This window comes from Plecotus auritus, assembly GCF_963455305.1.
Source record: "Plecotus auritus genome assembly, chromosome: 5".
In the NCBI taxonomy this organism is placed as follows: domain Eukaryota; kingdom Metazoa; phylum Chordata; class Mammalia; order Chiroptera; family Vespertilionidae; genus Plecotus; species Plecotus auritus.
Window position 1 is genome coordinate 90,334,387 of NC_137776.1, and position 21,820 is coordinate 90,356,206.

Sequence of the window (21,820 nt, forward strand, 5' to 3'; positions counted from 1 at the left end):
ATGGAGCATATTTTTCTTGAAAATATTTTCAAAACTATTATAAAATTTTGAAATTAATTAGGCAAAAATAGATTGCCATGCCATAATTCTGAGTTTACTAGCAGCACACAGAATAGGTCAATAGATGTTTCAAGAAAACAGTTTACTTCCTTCCTGGATGACAGGGAATGCTTTAGGAGATTGGAACCCCAGGGCCACACCATCCAGCCACAGGCAGCCTCCTGAGCTACATAAATATTAAGATTTTCCAGTGAAAACTGGTTAAGTAGCTTTGCTGTTACTAATTGAAGTAATCAGATGCTGCTTCAATTTAAGTGGTGCTATATATTGAGAATTGTGCCTGCTTTTTCCCCCTCTCTGAAAATGTTTAAACCTTAAAAACATGGAGGTTAGGCACATCGACCACCTTTTCAGTAAAAATCTCCGTATAATTCAAGTTGACCTCCATATTAGCTGATTCCCAATTGCAGATTGAAAATACAAGATTGGCCCAGATGGGTATTTTGATAGTGTATGAAGGTTAGGTAACTGTTTAAGGTATAAATAGTGGGGAATAATCACAGTGTGGTAACTGTCATTATTAAAATAACTTGAAGAGCCCTGGCCAGTGTGGCTCAGTTAGGCGTGGTCCTGTGCATTGAAAGTTCGCCAGTTCCATTTCTGGTTAATGCACATGCTTGGGTTGCAGACTCCATCCTTGGTAGGGGATGTGCAGGAGGCAGCCGATCAATGTTCCACTCTCACATTGATGTTTCTCTTTCTTTCCCTTCCTCTCTCTCTTTAAAAAATCAATTTAAAAAATCTTTAAGTAACCTGAAGGATAACCTTGTGTGTTGCTTAAAAGATAATTAGTAATTCATTAGCAAAATAAGACAGAATAAATATTAGCATATTATACCTTCCATAAAAGTTTCAGATATAAGAATATAGGTCAGTGACTATATTCACAATTATTCTAAAAGACAGGTTAGAAATTTAAAATCTGTACCTAAAGCTACCTGTAGATGTTAAAAAGTATTGGTTATCCTTTAGAATACTGAGGTGACATCGAAAAACAAAAGAATAAATTAAAGACATTTCCCTGCCAATCCTCAGGTGTTTCTGAAGTAGGGTTTTCAGTAGATAAAGTAAGAAAAGTTAGATTCACATCTTTTAGAGTTCTTTTCTGTGTGTTTGTTGTGGGGGGAGTGGGGACAGTGGGTTACCTTTTTTATAACAGGACAACTCAAGAATATATGCTCTGGATTAGGTAGTTCAAACTAATAGTATCCAAGCTAATTTCTCTTGAAAAGCAAAATTGTGTTATATGAATACCCTTTAGTTTAATACTATTTGCCCTTAGGTTTTGTTGTTGTTGTTAATTAAAATAACAAGATTTTTAGTATAATAAAACCTGTTCTTGGATGAACTTCAAGGAAGCTACACTAAATTAATGAAAATTGTAATTTATAAAGTATTTTTAAATTCATTTTATTGTTTCCTGGCACATATAACTTGAAATCAAGTAGCAAAGTATTCTATAATACAGGGTGTCCCCAAATAATGTATACACACTTTAACAGCTGATAAGCTCAATTGATATTTCTTCCTGTGGAAGGAAGTTCCTCCTTGATCCTTCTCGAGGAGTACAGGTCCTCAGACACAGGATATTAAACGGAGAAGACAAGACACATGGTAGGCATATAGGAGAGACTTTATTGTAGACCCAAGTAGCCATTGCTAACAAGGAGCCATCAGACAAAACAGTTCTTCAAAGTAGCCCCACAAAGCAGCCACGCACCGGCTGGTCAGTAACACATCTTTGTACTAACTCAGACAAAAGAGGCTTCTTGCCAAATAGTGACATCAGTATTTGGGTTATAGAAAAGTATGCCTGTGCAGTGTGTACAGTAAAACTGCTGTGTCATTGCCTTTGCACATGCATATGGCAAATTGGCCTTGATCATCCGGCGTACTCTGATTAGGGTTCCCACACTTTCTCTTCAGATTTAACCCATTGAAATTAATAATTATTCAAAGTATGTATGCATTTTTTCAGAACATCCTGTATGTTTTAGTAATCAGATTTTTAAATGTATAATAAATATTTTTAATTAAAAGATCAATAAGTTTAAATTGGATTTCTAATATATTTGATGTTTATGGAGTTCGTTAGCATAAGCAATTAAAATATTATCAATTATAGCTATATTCATAATTTACTCAAAAAACTGTCTTTGACTTTCTTAACAAAATTTTAATGTGTTGATTTTTTTATAGCTTGTGTTGAAAACATAATCAAGGAATAAATGTGTCTCACTGATAATTAAGTCAAAACATATTCCTGAAGTAGAAGAAAGTAAATCAAATTTTACAGTAATCAAGGAAGTATTTACTCAGTCCATCAGTCTAGAAAATTATCTTTGTTTCACTTAGAAATAATACATTATTTCAAAAATCCTTTATAATGGATTTATAACTGGCACTATTTGGTAAAATGGGGTAAGTGGCTAGTTTTTATTTTATTACCATAGTGTACATTGTACATCAATGACTCTCTACCCTGATTACAAAATTAGAATCACTTAGGGTAGCTCTTGCTTTGGCCACACCCCCTGGGTACTCTGATTTAATAGGTCTCAGATGGTACCTGTGCATAAGCATTACAAGCTTCCCAGGTGACTCAAATATGCCACCAGGTTTAAGAAATACTCCTTTAAAACTTTGCTGCTTAGGTAGCTTTAATGCGATGGTCCGGATTAGTAATAAGACACCCTTGGCCACAGTTGCTAATTGTAAGGACTAGTATAAGCCCCACAAAACAGGAAATCAGCTATACCTCCTTACCTTGGGATTCCATTTTAGGTGATTGGTAAAAAAAAGAATGGACTTACAGAGCTTCCAAATGAAACATCATTTACTATTGCTGGCATCATTAGAATTGGAGTTTTCTCAGGAGTCAAGAGAATACAAATGACATCACTTTTCATACCTTTTTAGAGCATGATAAGTGTTTAATTCATGGTATTCATTATTGTCTGGATTAGAAAAGTTAACGTTATTTTTACAGCTTGTAAAGGTAATTATACTTACCTCAATCATTATTAATCTATTTTAAAGGTCTTGATTGTCTTTCAAAATTAGGCTTGTATTTTCTGTTTAGGGCTCCTGAGATACATATACTAGGCTATGATTCTACTTTCTTTTTACAAATAGAGAAACAAGACCCAGCCAGATTTTAAGTAACTTGCCAAAGATTATAGGCTGGCTTACTTTAGGACTTATAGCTTAGATTTAGCTTATTCAGGTTTCCATTCTGTCAGTCTTTAATGATTAGTATGTAAATAAAATTCAGCAAGCACATAGGTATTATTTGTTTAGTATTCAGAATATTATGTCAAGGATATACATGACCTTTCAGTCCTAACTATAAGATTGTTTCCACCAGGAACCTTTAACTTTTTTTTTTTTATCCTCATCTGAGGATATGTTTCCCATTGAATTTTTAGAGAATGTGGAAGGGAGGGAAGAGCGGAAGGGGGAAAAGGGAGAGAGAAGAAAGCATCGATTGGTTGCCTCCTGCTCTTTCCCCAGTTAGGGGATTGAACCTGCAACTGAGGTATTGCCCTTGACCAAGAATTGAACCCAGGGCTGACATTCTAACCTCTGAGCAACCGGCCAGGACCAGGGACCTTTAACTTTTAATTATGAAACTAAGTTGGCTGGTTAGAAATATGTTGTCTTAGATTGAGTAAGCAATAATATTTGTAATATTATATATTAAGCCTCAGAGGATTTATTAATATATGAAGCCAAGATATTTGTGTCAGCTCTTTTTTAAAAAAAAATTACAGTCAATATCTGATTCTGTGAAACCTTAATTACATTCTTTGGTAATTTGAATGGTCATCTTTAATGACTTTAATCAAACAACTAAAATTTTTAATGATTTTTAACTCTTAGAGTATGTATCCTCTTTTTAGTGAGGTGAAGTAAAAGTCTGTAAATTTCTTATTTAAACATTTACAGCCTCAAATTTTGGTCTTCTACCAACATTATACAGCACAGGTGGTTTTGCCCAAGCATTGATACATCTGTCAGGGAATGACTTCACTCACTAGCAGGGACAGGACATCTTGTAAGCAACCCTAGTATTCTTGTTATAGGATACTTATACTTTTTTTGTTTTTTTAAGGAAATTGGGTACTTGGCAATTCTAATATTAGATCAGTTGTAGGTAAAGGAACTTATGTGGGGTTTTTTGTTTTTGTTTTTTAATCAAAGAGAGCTTTCTTAACTCATGAAGAGGGAAAGGTGCCTTTCTGCAGTCAGTAGCTTCTTGCTGCCATAAGACAATCAGCACACAGGCCTGTTCTTGCAGTTGGCTTCCCATCTCAGCAGAAAGAATGATTTTCTTCTACTGGTCTCTAGTGCATTGTTACTGTGTCAGCTCTCCTATGTCTGCTGTGCTTCCCAGTATACTTTCTGCATACACCAATCCTTAGAGTATTTCTCTCTAATATTCTCCCTAGGTCATGTAATGCTTAACAAGCATTAGGAGTTTTATAACTGATCTAGTGGAAACAAGACCGTTGTAGTACAAAATTTCATTTATCAAAGAATTTTAAAACTTGGATTCATGAATTTATGAAAGCTTATTTTTAAAATATCTTGTGTTAATATGTTTATTATAGAAGTAAATACTTAAATTTTTATTTGTTAATATAAGTATATAGTTTTTAATATCTAAATACTATAATTCCAGTAAATGCTAACGATCTTTTTTTTTTTTAAGGTACCAGTATTTTTTGCAAATTAAACAAGACATTCTTACTGGAAGGTGGGCTATTCTATATTTTTAGTAATAGGTTTAAGAATACTCTTAGTTCTATATTAAGTAATTCATGATCTTTGCAAACTATCTATTGAAAAATGGTTATATATAATATGAATTCCTTTCATCAAATAAGTTCATTACTTAATAGTTAAAATATAAATCACATGGAAATTTCAAGTGTGACTAGTATATTATAAATTATAGTGCTTTTGAAATCATTGTGTTTAACTTTGGGCTATGTATTTTCTGTTTTGTTTTTTTAATTAGATTGCCTTGTCCTTATAATACTGCTGCCCTTTTGGCTTCATTTGCTGTTCAGTGTAAGTATCAGCCCAGGTTTTTATTTTTTATTGATTTTTCGAGATGGAGGAAGGGGGAGAGAGAGAGATACATTGATCAGTTGCCTCCCATACACACCCCAATTGGGGATGGAACCCACAACCCAGGCATGTGCCCATACTGGGAATCAAACCCCATGACCTTTAGGTGCTTTGGACAAAGCTCCAACTAACATAGCCACACTGGCCAGGCCCATAGTACATTAATGTATAAGTTCTTTAGACATAAGTTGCTGTACAGAAGAAAGTGACTTTTGAGGCAAATAACATATAATTACACTAGAGGCCCGGTGCATGAATTTGTGCACTGGTGGGGTCCAATCAGCCCGCCCTGATGGGAGCCAATTGGGGGCGGGGCCGGCCTGGGTGAGGGGCCACAATTGTTCTGGTCGTTCTGCCATTCGGTCGCTGGGCTTTTATTATATAGAATTAGTCAGCTCAGACAGCCATAACAAAATATCATAAATTTGTGAGGCTTAAACAACAGAAATTTATTTTTCTCACAGTTCTGGAGGCTGGAATTTGGGTACCAGCATAGCATCATCTCATACACCATAAAGTGGTGGATCGATTGCCAGTCAGGGCACATGCCCAGGTTGCAGATTCAATACCCAGTCCAGTGAGTGCAGGAAACAATGAAACAATGTTTCTCTCTCCATTCTTCTCTCTCAGATCAATTAAAATGAATGATAAATAAATAATGTTCTATACGTATGGTTTTAACAGGAAAGACATTAGTGATCTATGAAGTGAAAAATTCATTATAACACATATATACAGCATGACCCCATTTTTCAAAAAAATATTTATTGATTTCAGAGGAAGGGAGAGAGATAGAAACATCAATGATAAGAATCATTGATCAGCTGCCTCCTGCACGCCCCCTACTGGGGATCTAGTCCGAAACCTGAGTGGGAATCATATCTTGACTTCCTGGTTCATAGATCGATGCTCAACCACTGAGCCCCACCAGCTGGACCCCATTTTTATCAATACCAGGCACATGAGGTACATTGGCAAGATCTCACTCCTAGATGAAAGTTTGAAATTGCCCAAACTCCTTTGCAGCTAGGTTTCTGGATATGAATTCATTTCTGCTGATTGGATGCACTTGCACAATATTTTGAAGGCAGAAATGGGGCAGATGCATCTTCCTGCAGTTTGGGCTGTTTGGTGCTGGTGATCATGTTTGCAGAGATGTGGAGGTTTTCTCAGTGGAATCTAGGCTGTGCACAGGCAGTTGTGGCAGAGGCAGTGCCCAGTGACCTGTTTTTAGGAACTGGGGGGCATTTGCCAGGACAGCAGTTTCCCGATCCCTGGTTCACAGCTGCATCGCAGCGTGTTCTAGAATTCAGTTGTGGCTGAGGGGGCAGCTCCTCCCTCTGGGCAGGGCGTCTTTCCTGGGAGCCCAGCCCAATACTCACTCCTCCAGCTTTCTGATGATTTCCCAAGCACCAGTTCCTTGTGCTAAATTCTTTCCTGCCTGAAATAGCAAAGATCTAAAAACATTTTGGATCCTCTACTTTCAACAACAACAAATGCTGCACAGGGTCAGGTATGAGAAGTGGGTGAAGTGTTGCGGAAGACTCTCTTCTTTGAGTCTCAGCTTCCTCTTCTGTAGAACGAAGACCAAAAATTACCTGTTCTTAGTTACTGAAGACCGTGGCAGCTGTGTTTCCCAAAGATGGCCACAACATTTCCCACCCTCCTGTGGCCTTGCCACTTTCCACCACGTCCTCTCTTTTGAAGCAGGGCTGACCTCTGACGCGCTGGTAGCCAGTACACTGGTTGCCTGCAGAATTCCAAGGCGGAGACTGAAAAGGCGTGGAGCTGCAGCCCCACCCACTCCACCAGGGTTTCTAGCTCTGGCCCCACCCACACCGCTTGGGGTTGTGGCTGGCGTAAGGCCTTACCCTCCTGGCTTGCTTCCCCTCGGGTCGGTGGCCCAGCACCTTGCTGAACACCATGGCCCACCTGCTGGTGCTGCTGGGCTCAGCAGGCGGGTTAAGAGCCCAGGTCGGGCCTCACGCCTCCTGGCTCCTGTGTGCCACCTGTGCCCCGTGGCCCCTATTCCTGCCACTGCTCAGACCGGGGCCAGATGCCCGGGTGCTGTGCGTGGCCCGCAGGGACTTCTGTGGCCACCAGGAAAGCTTCCCCAACCAATCCCTGACTCTGGTGCCCTGATCCCAGGTCCACTTCCGCCAAAAGAAAACTTTGCCTGGGCAGCTGCCCGAGACCGAGCACCTCCAAGGTCCCCAGACCCCAAATTTCTGCCAGCCAAGACGTTTGGCCGGCTGGCCCCGCCCTGATTGGGGTGCTGGGGTTGATCTGGCCCAGATCAGGCTGGTTGGCTGCCGCAGTGCATATCATAGCCACTGGTCGTTCTGGTATTCCTGGTCATTCCACTGTAATGGTCGCTGGGATTTTATATATACAGGCAGTCCTCGGGTTACGTCGGTCTCAACATATGTCGTTTCATGGTTACGTCACCATCTCCCATTATAAAAAAAAAAAAGTTCCGTCATTTCGACGTATGTTGTACATATGTGCTTTATGTTTTTTATTATTTACCACAAGTAAAGGTCAGGAATTGTTATCTTTTAAATTATTTTTACTGTTTCACTTCATTACTGCTGTGTATGTGCTCCATGTGAGTGACGTAGGTGCTTATGTAGGTGGGTTCTTACTTACGGCGAAAAATCACGTTACATCATGCCGTGGGAACAGATCTCCGATGTAACCTAAGGACCTACTGTATAGATGGTCTATATTGATAGTACATTAATATATAAGTTCTTTAGACATAAGTTGCTGTACAGAAGAAAGTGACTGCAAAGGAAATGTAATGAAACATCCACTTAGTTAGCAATTTCTTCAGTTCCAGAAAAAAAATTCTGAAGTTGTTTGAAATCTTGAAGAATGTTATATGCATTGTTATAACTTGTTTAAATGGTAACAGTAGAAGTAGAAATATTTTACTTCCAGAAATATAATGGAATTCATGACTTTGCTGATTTGGCTATTAGCATTAAAAAATGTGTTTATTAAAGTAAATATTTTTCTTTCATTTATTAGCTGAACTTGGAGACTACAATCAGTCAGAAAACTTGCCAGGCTACCTCTCAGATTATTCTTTCATTCCTAATCAACCTCAAGATTTTGAAAAAGAAATTGCAAAATTACATCAGCAACATACGTAAGGATTTATTTACTTTTCTGCTTATTTGGCAAACTTTTTTGGGGGGTTAATCTTCACCCGAGGATATTTTTAGAAAGAGTGGAAGGAAGAAAGAGACAGAGAGAGAGAAACATCGATGTGAGAGAGAGACATCGATTGCTTGCATCCCACACAAGCCCTGACCGGGCCAGGGTTCAAGGCTTTGACTGGAATTTAATCCAAGACACAGTGCTCTAACCACTGAGCAATCAGCTAAGGCGGTAAATTTCTTAATGACATCTTTTCTAGAGAAATGTTTTAAAATTTTTTAATTTAATTGTTATATTTACTTAATGTAGAACAGTTACTATTATATAAAATAGTATAATTGTTATAAAGAAATGTGGCTGTTCTATTTAAAAGAAAAATCATTGCTTATTTCATATGAGACTTGTTTTCATTTTTATTAAGAACTATAAAGGTGCCCTAACTGGTTTGGCTCAGTGGATAGGGCGTCGGCCTGCGGACTCAAGGGTCCCAGGTTCGATTCCGGTCAAGGGCATGTACCTTGGTTGTGGGCACATCCCCAGTAGGGGGGTGTGCAGGAGGCAGCTGATTGATGTTTCTCTTTCATCGATGTTTCTAACTCTCCCTCTCCTTTCCTCTCTGCAAAAAAATCAATAAAATATATATTTTTAAAAACTTATAAAGGTATATGTAAACAGAAATTTATTTGCTATTATATAAAATTGCTAGTTTTCATTATATAAACTTTTTTTTATCCTCACCTGACGATATTTTTTCCAGTGCTGTTCAGAAAGAGTGGGAGGGAGTGCGGGAGAGAGGGAGGGAGAGATAGGAAAAAATATGTTGATTTGAGACACATCAACTGGTTGCATGTACCCTGACAGGGAGTGGAGAGAGAACCCACAATCCAGGCACATGCTCTTGACCAGGAATCGAACCTGCGACCCTTCAGTGTGCAGGGCCTCATACTAACCACTAACCACACCAGCTAGGCTATAAACTTTTTATTATATAAAGTTTTATATTCTATTTAAATATATTAAGGTTGTTTTTATTATATAAAGTTGTCAGAATATATATAAAGTTTTTTATTACATAAAGTTGCCAGGAATTCTAGAATATTAATCATATGTTCACAGTCTACTTAGCAATTCTCTTTCAGTTTTTAGCTGTGTAAAGGGACTCTTTTTTTTTTTTTTACTAATAATAAGCCAAGAGGAGAAAAGGAACTTTATGTAGTACTTAATTAAAAAAAAAATAGTCCTTTAAAGATAGTAGCAATTTTTCACTCATAACAGTATTCAACTTTGATATTTTGTGAGTCTAATATTCTGTTACATAATATTTTTCAAGAAGAGATCTATTGTTTTGAATAGAAGGCAATTTTGTTTATTGGGTCAGAGATCAGTTTTGCTTTAACATACCATTCAAATTACTCATGTAGAAGCTAAGGTGGTGTTGCATATTGGCTGAGACTGAACTCAAGCCAGAATGTCTGGATTGGAATTTTGGTAAGGTTACGTACTATCATATAACCTTGGCCAGATGGTTCTATGTCTCTGTTTCCTTATATGTAAATTGGGAATAAAAGTTACCTATCTCTGAAGTTATTGTAAGGATTAAGTAAGTTTATACATAAAGTATTCAAGACAGTGCCTAGCACTTGGTAAGCACTGAAGAAATATTAGTTGTTATTATATTACTAGAGGCCTGGTGCACAAAATTTGTGCACGGAGGGGGAGGTTCTCTCAGCCCAGCCTGCACCCTCTCCAATTGGGACCCCTTCCCTCTCGCAATCTGGGACTGCTGGCTCCTAACTGCTCACCTGCCTGCCTGCCCGATAGCCCCTAACTGCCTCTGCCTGCCAACCTGATCACCCCTAACTGCCCTCCCCTCCCGGCCTGGTTGCCCCCAACTGTCCTACCCTGCAGGCCTGATCTCACCCCCAACTGCCCTCCTCTGCTGGCCAATTTGGTTCTGATTGGTCAGTTTCTATGCCAGTCAGTGTCTAAAGCTCCACCTCCTAGGCAGCGTCAATAGCTCCACCTCCTAGGCTCCCCAACAGCACCCAGATTTGGTTCTGATTCGTTGGTTTCTTTGCCAGTCAGCGTCAGAAGCTCCGCCTCCTAGGCAGCCATTGGTTCTTCACAGCACCCACATTTGGTTCTGATTGGTCGGTTCCTATGCCAATTAGTGTTTCTGGGCCTATCAACGGGGCCTGATCAGAAAGGCGGGTATGATCAGCAGCCCTGCTGGAGGCCTGGAGAGAAATGGAGGCATGGCTGCTGGCCAAACTGGGAGAGAAAGAGAGAGGCAGTGCTGATCAAAAGCTGCCTCAGAGGCTGTGGATCAGTCCCTGCTTCTCTCTTTAGGTCTCTCTCTGGCCCTGATTCACAGCCCGCTCAGCAGTCAGTGCTGAGGCACTGCGCCTGCAGCGGAAGCAATCTGACTGCAGGACTAACTTCCGGTTGGTTGAGCCTTGGTCGTTACTGGTCATTACGACCCAGGGTTTTTATATATTAGGATTATTTTTACCCTCACTAATAATATTTATTTTTTACTAGAGGCCTGGCACACAAAATTTGTGCGCGGGTACAGTCCCTAGGCATGGCCTGCGATCAGGGCCATCTTTCCCAGCTGCCCGCAGCCGGCCCTGCCCCCTGCCGCCACCCACCCCCAGTTCCCTGTTCACCATCAGGTATTTGGAGCCTTCCAGCGGGGGGGGGGGGGGTGGAGGAACTGAGAGGTCAGCTGTTCCCGCCCACTTGGTGGCCCCGCCCCCGCCGTGGGTCGCCCTTTGTGTGTGGGGCGACTGGTGGGGTGGGGGCCTCGGCTTGGTGCCACCTGTGTTCCCTACCACCCATCCCCGGTTCCCTCTTCACCATCGGGCGATCGGAGCCTGCCAGCCGAGGAAAGGGGCCGAGAGATGGTCAATGCGCCTCATAGTTACTGGTCGAGCGGTTGTTCTGGTCGTTAAGCCATTAGGGTCAATTTGCATATTACCCTTTTATTATATAGGATTTTATTTAATTGATTTTTACAGAGAGACAGAGAGAGTGAGAAACATTGATGTGAGAGAGAATGTCAATTGGTTGCCTTCCATACATGTCCCAACTGGGGATCAAACCCACAACCTAGGTATGTGCCCTGACTGGGATGATGTACAAGACCTTTCAGTGTATAGAACAGGGGTGGGCAAACTTTTTGACTCGAGAGCCACAATGGGTTCTTAAACTGGACTGGAGGGCCGGAACAAAAGCATGGATGGAGTGTTTGTGTGAACTAATATAAATTAAAAGTAAAGGAGCGGAGGGGAGAGCAAGAGAACCGGATAGAACAGCCGGATCTGGCCCGCGGGCCGTAGTTTGCCCAAGGCTGGTATAGAATGATGCTCTAACCAACTTAGTCACACCAGCCAGGATTAGCTCTTACTATTAAAGAAACTTTTATTTGGTAATGGCCCCATTTATCTAATACACATTGGCAAACTGTAGTCCACTGCCTATTTTTAATGCCCCATGGGATAAGAATGGTTTGCACGGTTTCAATGGTTGGGAAAATTTTTTTTAAATAATAACATTTTGTGGCACATGACATTTTGAGAAATTCTTATTTGTTTCCGTAAATGAGCACATATTGGAACATAGATTCCCTCATTCATCTTCTTGTTGCCTGTAGTTGCTTTCACATAAACAGCAGTGTTTAGTAGTTACAACAGAGATCATATAGCCTGATAGCTAGCTCTTTCCAGTAAAAGTTTGCTGACCCTAATTCTATCTAATAAAAAGGGAATATGCCAATTGACCATCACACCCTCACAATTATGGGGGCGCCCACAGCCAATAAGGAGGGAGTATGCTAATTGACTGCCACACCCTCAAAGATGGCAGCACCCTCAGCCACAAGATGGCGGTGCCCAGTCCCCTCAGCCCCACCAGGATGGCAGGCACGCGGCATGCCTTTGGAGTCCCTCAGCCCTCCAGCCGCCCAGGGACGGCCCGAGGCTCAGGTAACCAGGACTGGCTGAGGCTTGTGTTGCCGGCAGTGGCAGCAGCAGAGGTGTGGTGGCATCACCTTGCCCTGATCGCCGGGTCACTTCCCGCCCTTGAGAGCTCCTGGACTGTGAGAGGGGGCAGGCCGGACTGAGGGACCCCCCTCCAGTGCATGAATTTTCATGCACCGGGCCTCTAGTCTAAAATAAGACTCCTGAATGAGAATTTTTTAGACTGGCCTAATGTGGTAAGGGGACTATTTTGGTCTATAAGTAAATGCCATTTATAATGAAAGTTCTATACAGAGCATATCCAAATCAAGGGTTTGAAGATAAACCCAATTTATAAAAAATTTACCAATAATGAAAAGTCTCTTCTGCAAGGAAAAAGATTATACATTTAACAAGGTATTAATTATATATTTCTGTTTGGTTTAAAGAAATGATTCTTCAACTCTTTAAACAAAGAAAAAAAATAGAATCTAGTTTAACTGGGGATGGGGTGGGAAAGATAGAATATTTAGCTTAATTGAATTGTAGAGAAATCTGAAATATATCTGCTTTTTTTTGAGGAATTTCATTTTTATGATCATGAATTGACGGGCTGTTGGTCCTTTTTTAGTATCTATAGCGAATGAGAGGCTTATATCTTTGTTTTTGTAATTTGCTGCTCTTGCTCTGCTATAGTCTGATAAGAACAGATAACTAAGGTTGTTATAGTTATACAGTATATATAATATAGAAGTAAGTCAGTTTTTAAAGGCATTTAAAATTATAGTTCTAACACTTGTGTTTATAAGAATCATGGGATATTTACTATCTGTTGTGAAAGACCAATTTTTCTCTACTCTGTCATGGAACAATACTTCTAAAATCTATAATAATAAAAGCATAATATGCTAATTAGCCTGGACGTCCTTCCAGATGACCTTCCAGATGAAGCCGGGGCTGCGAGGGAAGCCCAGGTTCAGGGTGCCTGCTGGCAGCTGGAGGGAAGCCTGGGTCCGGGGCACCAGTGGGAAGCCAGTGCCGGCAGCCGGGGTGGGGAGGGGGGAGGAAGGCCTTCTCTTGCACGAATTTCGTGCATCAGGCCTCTAGTATATAATAAAAATGAATTAATAGAGAAGTAAAATGGAGAAATAAAGACAAAAAATTGCAAGCCATTTTTTTTTTGTTAGGTTCAACAGACATGAAATTACTCCACCAAAATTATATGAAACTCTGATTCTCTCAGTTTCTATATTTGTTATGAATCAATGACTGTCTGTGCACCATTCTCTGAGAAACACTGCACAGAGTTTGTCTCAGAATCTACATGTTTCAGAAGCAATCTGTGTGATTTAAATGCAGATGTGTACAAACACACTAAGTTATGTCTGAGAATGAGTGATTTTCTAACAGACATAGGAGCAGCTGTGAACTTTTAAAACGTAATGAATTCTTATATTTTTCAAAAATAAGAAAATATTGTACAAAATAATAATTTGTGTTACTGAAAATGTACCCTCCAGATAAGTTAGATGTTACTGTACCATAACTAAGAGAAGTGGTCATGCATGGTGTTTTGTAAAAGATTTAATTAGGCCAAAACCGGTTTGGCTCAGTGGATAGAGCGTCGGCCTGCGGACTGAAGGGTCCCGGGTTCGATTCCGGTCAAGGGCATGTAACTTGGTTGCGGGCACATCCCCAGTAGGAGGTGTGCAGGAGGCGGCTGATCGATGTTTCTCTCTCATCGATGTTTCTGACTATCTATCCTTCTTCCTTCCTCTCTGTAAAAAATCAATAAAATATATTAAAAAAAAAAAAAGATTTAATTAGGATGCTGAAATATGTCCAGATAAATATATGCCTTTTTCAGTTTGGCCATATTTGTGATTGATTTAATTTTTAACCTAATGATGTCTTTACAGAGGCTTAACTCCTGCAGAAGCAGAATTTAATTACCTGAACACAGCACGTACCTTAGAACTCTATGGAGTTGAATTCCACTATGCAAGGGTAAGTGAAGAAAACTTACTTTGATATTGATGAGTTAGGCTCTATTAACATAGTAATGCCCTAATAGCATTAGGTAACAAATGTAGTAACTAGTAAGTGCTGCCAGTATAGTTACACTGAAAATTTCCGTTAAGTGTATTTTCACACTCACTTAAGATTCAATACCTGATGAAAATGGTTGAAGTAGATTTTTCATGTTATTTTTCTTCAAGGAAGTGATTTATGTAATCATGATAATTTTTGCAGAGCATAGGAGACAGTACCTTTAGAATTTTTATTTTAAAAATAAAGATTAAGTTATAGGAAAAGTAGTTTTTTATATACTTAACTTTCATGATAAGCATTATCATAAAAGATGCTTTCACCACACTTATTGTACTTTGATCATTTAGTGACATTAAACATTTTTATTTTTAAAGCACAAATGAAGCATATTAATATATTTTGGCTGTCCACATCCCCCCAAATCCCTTCATTAACTGGCTGGTGTTGCTCAGTTGGTTGAGCGGTTGCCAGTTCAATTCCCAGTCAGTGCACATGCCTGGATTGTAGGCTCCATCCCCAGTAGGGGGCATGCAGGAGGCAGCCAATGGATGTTTCTTTCTCCTTCTCCCTGTTGCTCTAAAAAAATATCAATTAAAAAATGTTTTTTAAAAAGGTTGAATTATGATCACTAGCTTTTTCACAGCACTCTTTTTTTAATTGAGTCATACGTGGCTGCTTCCAAAAGATTATATCCTCCTGCCATAAAGATATTTGTGAGTGACTATTCTTAGTACACCTGGATTCCTTCACATATTATCAAGAGGTTATATTTCTTTAGAAGTATCTGGAGTACAGCTATTATCTGTAAGCAGTGAAAAGTGGAAATCCTATCTAATAAAGAGGGAATATGCTAATTAACCATCACTCCATCACAAAGATGGCTGCACCCACAGCTGAGGCCAAGTTCCCATAAGGAGCCTTAACGAGCAATCAGCAGGGACCTGAGGCTATGCCCTCCCCCACCCCCATGGGGCTTGACAGGTGATCTCAGGCTGTGCCCCCCATCTGGCAGGGCTTGACAGGGGACCTCAAGGTGCACTTCCCGTCCTGGTGCTGGGCTAGGGGATCTCAGGCTGCTTTCGCCCGCCCCAGCACCAGACTGGGGGACCTCAGGCCGCACCCCCTGTCTGGCATGGCTTGACAGGGGACCTCAGGCCACGCCTCCCATCTTGGCACCAGGCTGGGGGACCTCAGGCCATGCCCCCCACCCGGCGGGGCTGACGGGGACCTCAGGCTGCTCCCACAGCCCCAGTGCCAGGCCGGGGGACCTCAGACTGCACCCCCCGCCTGGCAGGGCTTGACAGGGGACCTCAGGCCGCGCCTCCCGCCTTGGCGCCAGGCTGGGGGACCTCAGGCCATGCCCCCTGCCCGGTGGGGCTTGATGGGGGACCTCAAGCTGTGCTTCCCGTCCTGGTGCTGGGCTAGGGGACCTCAGGCTGCTCCCCCGCCCCAGTGCCAGGCCGGGGGACTTCAGGCAGTGCCCCCCACCAGGTGGGGCTTGACAGGGGACTTCAGGCCGCGCCCCCCACACTGGCACCAGGCCGGGGGACCTCAGGCCGCACCCCCCACCCCAGCACCGGGTCAGGGGACCTGAGGCTGCGCCCTCCTGCCTGGTGGGGCTTGACAGGGGATCTCAAGCCTTGTCTCACACCTGGTGGGGCTTGACGGGGGACCTCTAGGCACGCCCCCCGCCCTGGTGCTGGGCCAGGGGACCTGAGGCTACGTCCCCTGCCCGGTGGGGCTTGACAAGGGTAGGACTGGCGGGGTCTGGATCTGGCCCAATGGGGGTTGGGCGGCCGGGTCTGGATCTCACGCAATTTTGAGGTGCATGTGGGTGGGCGGGGACTTGACTCTGGGTCCTGTGGTGTGGCCCAGACTCTGATAGGAGGAAGGTTTTCATATATATTTTACTAATTTTCTTTCATCTCTGACACTTCCATTATAGAGAAAGGGCAAATAGCAATATTAAATTATTTCCTCTAATTAATCCCCTTTTAATGTGCACGAATTTTGTGCACCAGGCCACTAGTATATAGGTAATCATCGGTTATGTTGGTGATAGGTTTTACATTCTCTTGGGACAAATTGCTGAGCCTGATAAGAATAGCAGCCTGAAAGGGAGATGAGTTTTGCTTAGTTATTTTGAATTTATTTTAATTTACAGACATACACAGACAAAGGAGGGTTTGAGAACTCGAAGTTCTACTTCATGTAATGGTTTTATTGTTTAGGGCCTCACCTGATTATGTTCTGAGAGGAGCACTAAGTCTTATATTTCACAAAGCTTATGTCAGTCTCTCCTTTAGAAAAAAAAACAATGAGCCCAGCCAGCATGGCTCAGTGGTTAAGCATTGACCTATGAACCAGGAGGTTACAGTTCGATTCCTGGTCAGGGCACATGCCTGGGTTGCTGGCTTGACCCCCATTGGGGGGCATACAAGAGGCAACTGATCAGTGATTCTCTCTCAGCATTGATGTTTTTCTCTCTCTCCCTCCCTCCCTCCCTCCCTCCCTCCCTCTCCTCTCATTACTCCCTGAAATCAATTTTTAAAAATATTTTTTAAAAAACAGAATGACTTGCTTTTCTAACATAACTATATCTGATCATCCTTAGTGTTTGTGACTTGGAAATTTGTTTGTGTAACGCCATTTAAAATGTGTAGGTCTCTGTCATAGACAGCAAGAGCACTACTCAGCTCTGGTGCTCTTGAGTTGCTCTGAGTCTATATATTCTTCTAAATTCTTCCCGACTACGCCAGGGCAGGGTTCTTCTCAAACCCTGCCCACTGTACGAACCGTTGGGAACTTAGTCCAAGTTCCTCCTTTATCTTCAGTTCACTAGATGCAGTTGTGGGGTCTGAGCACCTCTGCCTAGGGCTGGACCTCCTTGGACACCAAATCTTAGAGAAGCCATGAAAGGTTGTAGGTCTTATAAGAATGAGTCTTTATTGCAGAAGCCAGTGGCCATAAGCCATTAGAGATAAGACAGTCCTTCATTAACAGTATCTCAATCAGGCAGCCGTACATGGGCTGGTAAATACATATCTTTCCCAAGTCACACCTCTAATAGTCTCTGTACCCACAGTCATCTGAGCAGTTGTACACTGCCCCCTAGACTCACCGCCTCATATCATAGTGGTACCTAAGCTCTGCCTCAGCAGCTTCTCTAGCCTCTCTGGTTCAGCAGCTTCTCCTGTCTTCCCTGCCCATCACACTGGACTCTGTAGCCTCACATAGTAACTACCTCCGAGCTTCTCTCCCATCTCCATCTCTCCAGCACACTTCTTCACATTCCAGCAGCCTAGCTAGTCAGTAACCTGAATATTATTCCAGAGACAAAGATGGCTAGTTGCCAACAGTGCTCTCAATCATTTGGGTTACAGAAGGGCACAGCGTACTGGGAGATCGCTGTGGCCTTGCACCTGCTTAATCCTTGAGCATTCGATTAGGATTCTCATGTTCAGAGTGGCCTTGGCATACTGATAACAAGGCCTCTCACACTTTGAGTGGCCTTGGCTGTCTGGGGACTCTGGCGTGGTTCCCACAGTCTCTCTCTTGAGCTTTTTTCTTTAAAATGTGCCCCTGCACCCTCACTCCCTATTTGGAGGCTATTACCTTTGAACATGATTCTCTAAAATGTAACATAGTGGTCCGTATTTATGCAACTAAATTTTGTTTTTTATTTTAATAAAGTTTAAAACCAGTGGAAATTTAATATATGAACTAAACTATGGTTAACAATAAAAAGACCACTACATTCAGTCATGTTAGTCATAAATTTTTTCTCTTTTTGTTTTAGTTTATTGATTTTTAGAGATAGAGGGAGGGAGAGAGAGAAACATGAGTGTGAGAATGCAACATGGATCGGCTACCTCCTGCACACCCCCTACCGGGGATCCAACCCGCAACTCGTAACTCGGGCATGTGCCCTTGACCAGGAATGGAACCGGCAACTTCTTGGTGCACAGGACACCAAAACCACTGAACCACACAGGGCTTATCAGTTTTGTAAAGATAGTTTTGACTGCTATCTGTTACCTCTGACTGCTATCAATGAAATACAAAGAGTGTTAAACTACCCTTTTTTCCTTTTTCTTAGTTAAATTTATTGGGGTGGCATTGGTTAATAAGATTATATAGGTTTCAAGTGCACATCTCTATGATACAACAATCTGTATATTGCATTGTGTACCCAACACCCAAAGCCAAGTCATCTTTTATCCCCATGTATTTGGCCCCTTTCCTCTTTACTACCCCTATTCTCTTCCCTCTGGCAACCACCATACTGTTGTCTGTATCTATGGGTTTCAGTTTTATATCCCACATATGAGTGAAATCATGCGGTTCTCAGCTTTTTCTAACTGACTTATTTCGCTTAGCATAATATTCTCAAGGTTCATTCATGTTGTCGCAAATAGCAGTATGTAATTTTTTTCCTATAGTTGAGTAATACAGTATTCCATTGTATATATATACCACATCTTCTTTATCCAATCCTCTATCGAAGGACACTTTGGTGTTTCCATGTCTTGGCCACCGTGAATAATGCTGCAGTGAATATAGGAAGTATATATATCTTTGCTAATAAATGTTTTCAAATTTTTCGGGTAGCTAACCAGAACAGGAATAGCTCAGTATGCTAACTCTATTCTTTTTTTTTTTTCTTTTTAATTCTTACCAGAGGATATGTTTTTATTGATTTTTAGAAAGGGTAAGGGAAAGAGAGAGAGAGAAACATTGATTGGTTGCCTCCTGTATGCACCCTGATGGGACTGAACCCACCAACTTTCTATGTACAGGACGACGCTCCAACCAACTGAGCCACTCAGCCAGGGTGTGGTAACTCTATTCTTAATTTTTTTAGGAACCACCATACTGTTTTCCATAGTGTCTATACCAGTTTACATTCCCACCAGCAGTGAATGAGGGTTCTTTATTCTCCACAGCTTTTCCACCACTTGTTATTGCCTGTCTTATTAACAGTAGCCATTCTAACGGATGTGAGGTGGTATCTCATTGTCGTTTTGATTTGCATTTCCCTAATAGATAGTGAGGTTGAGCATCTTTTCATGTGTCTGTGGCCATTTGTATGTCTTGGGAGAAATGTCTGTTCAGGTCTTCTGCCCATTTTTTAATTGGATTGTTTGTTTAGTGTTGAATTCTTTTTGTATATTAACCCCCTGTTGGAGCTGTGGTTTGCAAATATCTCCCATTCGGTTGGTTGCCTCTTCGTTTTGTTGGCGATATCTTTTGCTCTGCAAAAGCTTTATACTTTCCTTTTTATAGCGACATGGCTGGATTTTACACATAATTAAACATGTTGTTATTTATTAATTTAAGGTAAGATTTTTTGTTATTCAAATTATTAGATTGTAAAACTCTCTCTCAGAAAGTCTTAAATGTGGAGTACTGGATTAAAGTAATTTAAACAGAGTTATCCAGACAAAAAAAAGCCAGGAAAGGTTTCTGTTGTGTGTGGATACAGAAAGCTTAAGAAGAAAATGTGCAAATGTTCAGTGAACATGAAGGAAAATTTTGCAGCATCAGGAACAAAAAAGTAGAGGGGAGAGGATACATAAATAGAATACTTAAGTTTTAATTTTTTTTTTTTTTTTTTTTTTTTTTTACGGAGAGGAAGGGAGAGGGATAGAGAGTTAGGAACATTGATGAGAGAGAAACATCGATCAGCTGCCTCCTGCACACTCCCTACTGGGTATGTGCCCGCAATCAAAGTACATGCCCTTGACCGGAATCGAACCTGGGACCCTTGAGTTTGCAGGCCGACGCTCTATCCACTGAGCCAAACCAGCCAGGGCGAGAATACTTAAGTTTTAATTGAATATCATAAGCAAAAGTGTGTAAGTCTTAGTGCATTCATTGTGGTGGCTCTGTTATGTACCTTGCAGTGTTGGCACTAAGGATTACTTAGTGAACAAAACATCAATTAGCCCTGCCCTCATGGAGCTCACAGTATAGTAAGGGAGAAAGAAATGGAACGTGTATTAACGGTTAAATATGTGGGGACATGAAGGAGAAAGTACAGAATGCTATGGGGTCATATGGCAGGAATATCTAATCTAGGGGTGGGCAAACTTTTTGACTCGAGGGCCACAATGGGTTCTTAAACTGGACCAGAGGGCCGGAACAAAAGCATGGATGGAGTGTTTGTGTGAACTAATATAAATTCAAAGTAAAGGAGCGGAGAACTGGATAGAACAGCCGGATCCGGCCCGCGGGCCGTAGTTTGCCCACGGCTGAATCCAACCCGGGAACAGAGGTAGGGGATCCTTCTTAGAAGAAATAATTTACTGAAGCCAGAAGAATGAATAAGAATAGCAAAGAGAGTGGTTTTCACTGTAGAGCTGTCAGCATGAATGAAGACCTGAAATAACTGGAGAACATGAAATATTTCACACAATGAAAACTGTTAGTATGTCTAGAAGATTAAATGAATAAGGGAAGAGGATATAAAACTAAAGAATGAATGATAACTTCAGGATAAAAAGGAAAATAAAAATTATTTGAGGAGATGAAGCAGGGGATATTTTGGTTTACTGTTAAACATATTCTAAATAGTTGGTTTTTCTCGGTTGGGGGGTGTTCAGTTGTATGACTTTTAACACATGTATAGATTCATGTAACTACTACTGCAGTCAGAATACAGAATAGTTCCATCACCCAAAAAAAGTCTCACATTGCCCCTTTGTAGTCCAGCCTTCTACTTACACCTATTTTCAGACTCTATTTTTGTCTATATATAGACTCTAGTTTTGTCTTTTTCAAAATGTCATGTAAATGGAATTCTGTATGTTACCTTTTGAGACTGGCTTCTTTTACTTTCAGTAATGAATTTGAGATTTTATAAGTTATTGTATGTATCAATAGTTCATTATTTTTATTGTTGAATATTATTCCATTGTCTAGATATACTGTGGTTTGTTTATGCAGTCACCCACTGAAGGACATCTGGATTGTTTCCAGCATATTTTTTTTATTATTAATAGACCTACTGCAAACACTTATTTACAAGTTTTTGTAGGAATTTAAGTCTTTATTTCTGTAGGGTAAAAACCACAGAGTGGGATTGCCGGGTCATATGGTACATGCATATTTAGCTTTATATGAAATTGCCCATCTGTTTTCTAGAATGATTGCACCACTTTGTATCCCCATCAGCAGTATTTGCAGGTTCTAGTTGTTTCACATCCTTTTTAGCATGTGGTACTGCTTGTTTTGTTTTGTTTCTTAAGATTTTATGATAGGTGTATTTTATCTCATCATGGTTCTATTTTGCATTCCCCTGATGACTAATGATGTTGCACATCCTACTTTCTGTGATAAATGTCTCTTCTGGTGTTGCCCATTGTCTAATTTGGTTGTTTCTTTTCTTGCTTTTGTGTTTTGAGAGCTCTTTATGTATTCTACATATATGTTTTTTGTTGGATATA

General features: G+C 40.9%; 1 protein-coding gene across 3 annotated transcripts in view; it reads left to right on the forward strand.

Moving 5' to 3' along the window:
• PTPN4 (protein tyrosine phosphatase non-receptor type 4) overlaps nt 1-21,820 on the forward strand; it is a 238,741-nt gene that overhangs the window by 101,990 nt on the left and 114,931 nt on the right. For all 3 annotated transcript variants that reach the window (XM_080669872.1, XM_080669870.1, XM_080669871.1), the window contains 4 exons: nt 4,775-4,819; nt 5,084-5,136; nt 8,230-8,350; nt 14,240-14,327. In XM_080669872.1, the coding sequence (XP_080525998.1) occupies nt 4,775-4,819; nt 5,084-5,136; nt 8,230-8,350; nt 14,240-14,327 (307 nt within the window). The remainder of the gene's footprint in view (nt 1-4,774; nt 4,820-5,083; nt 5,137-8,229; nt 8,351-14,239; nt 14,328-21,820) is intronic.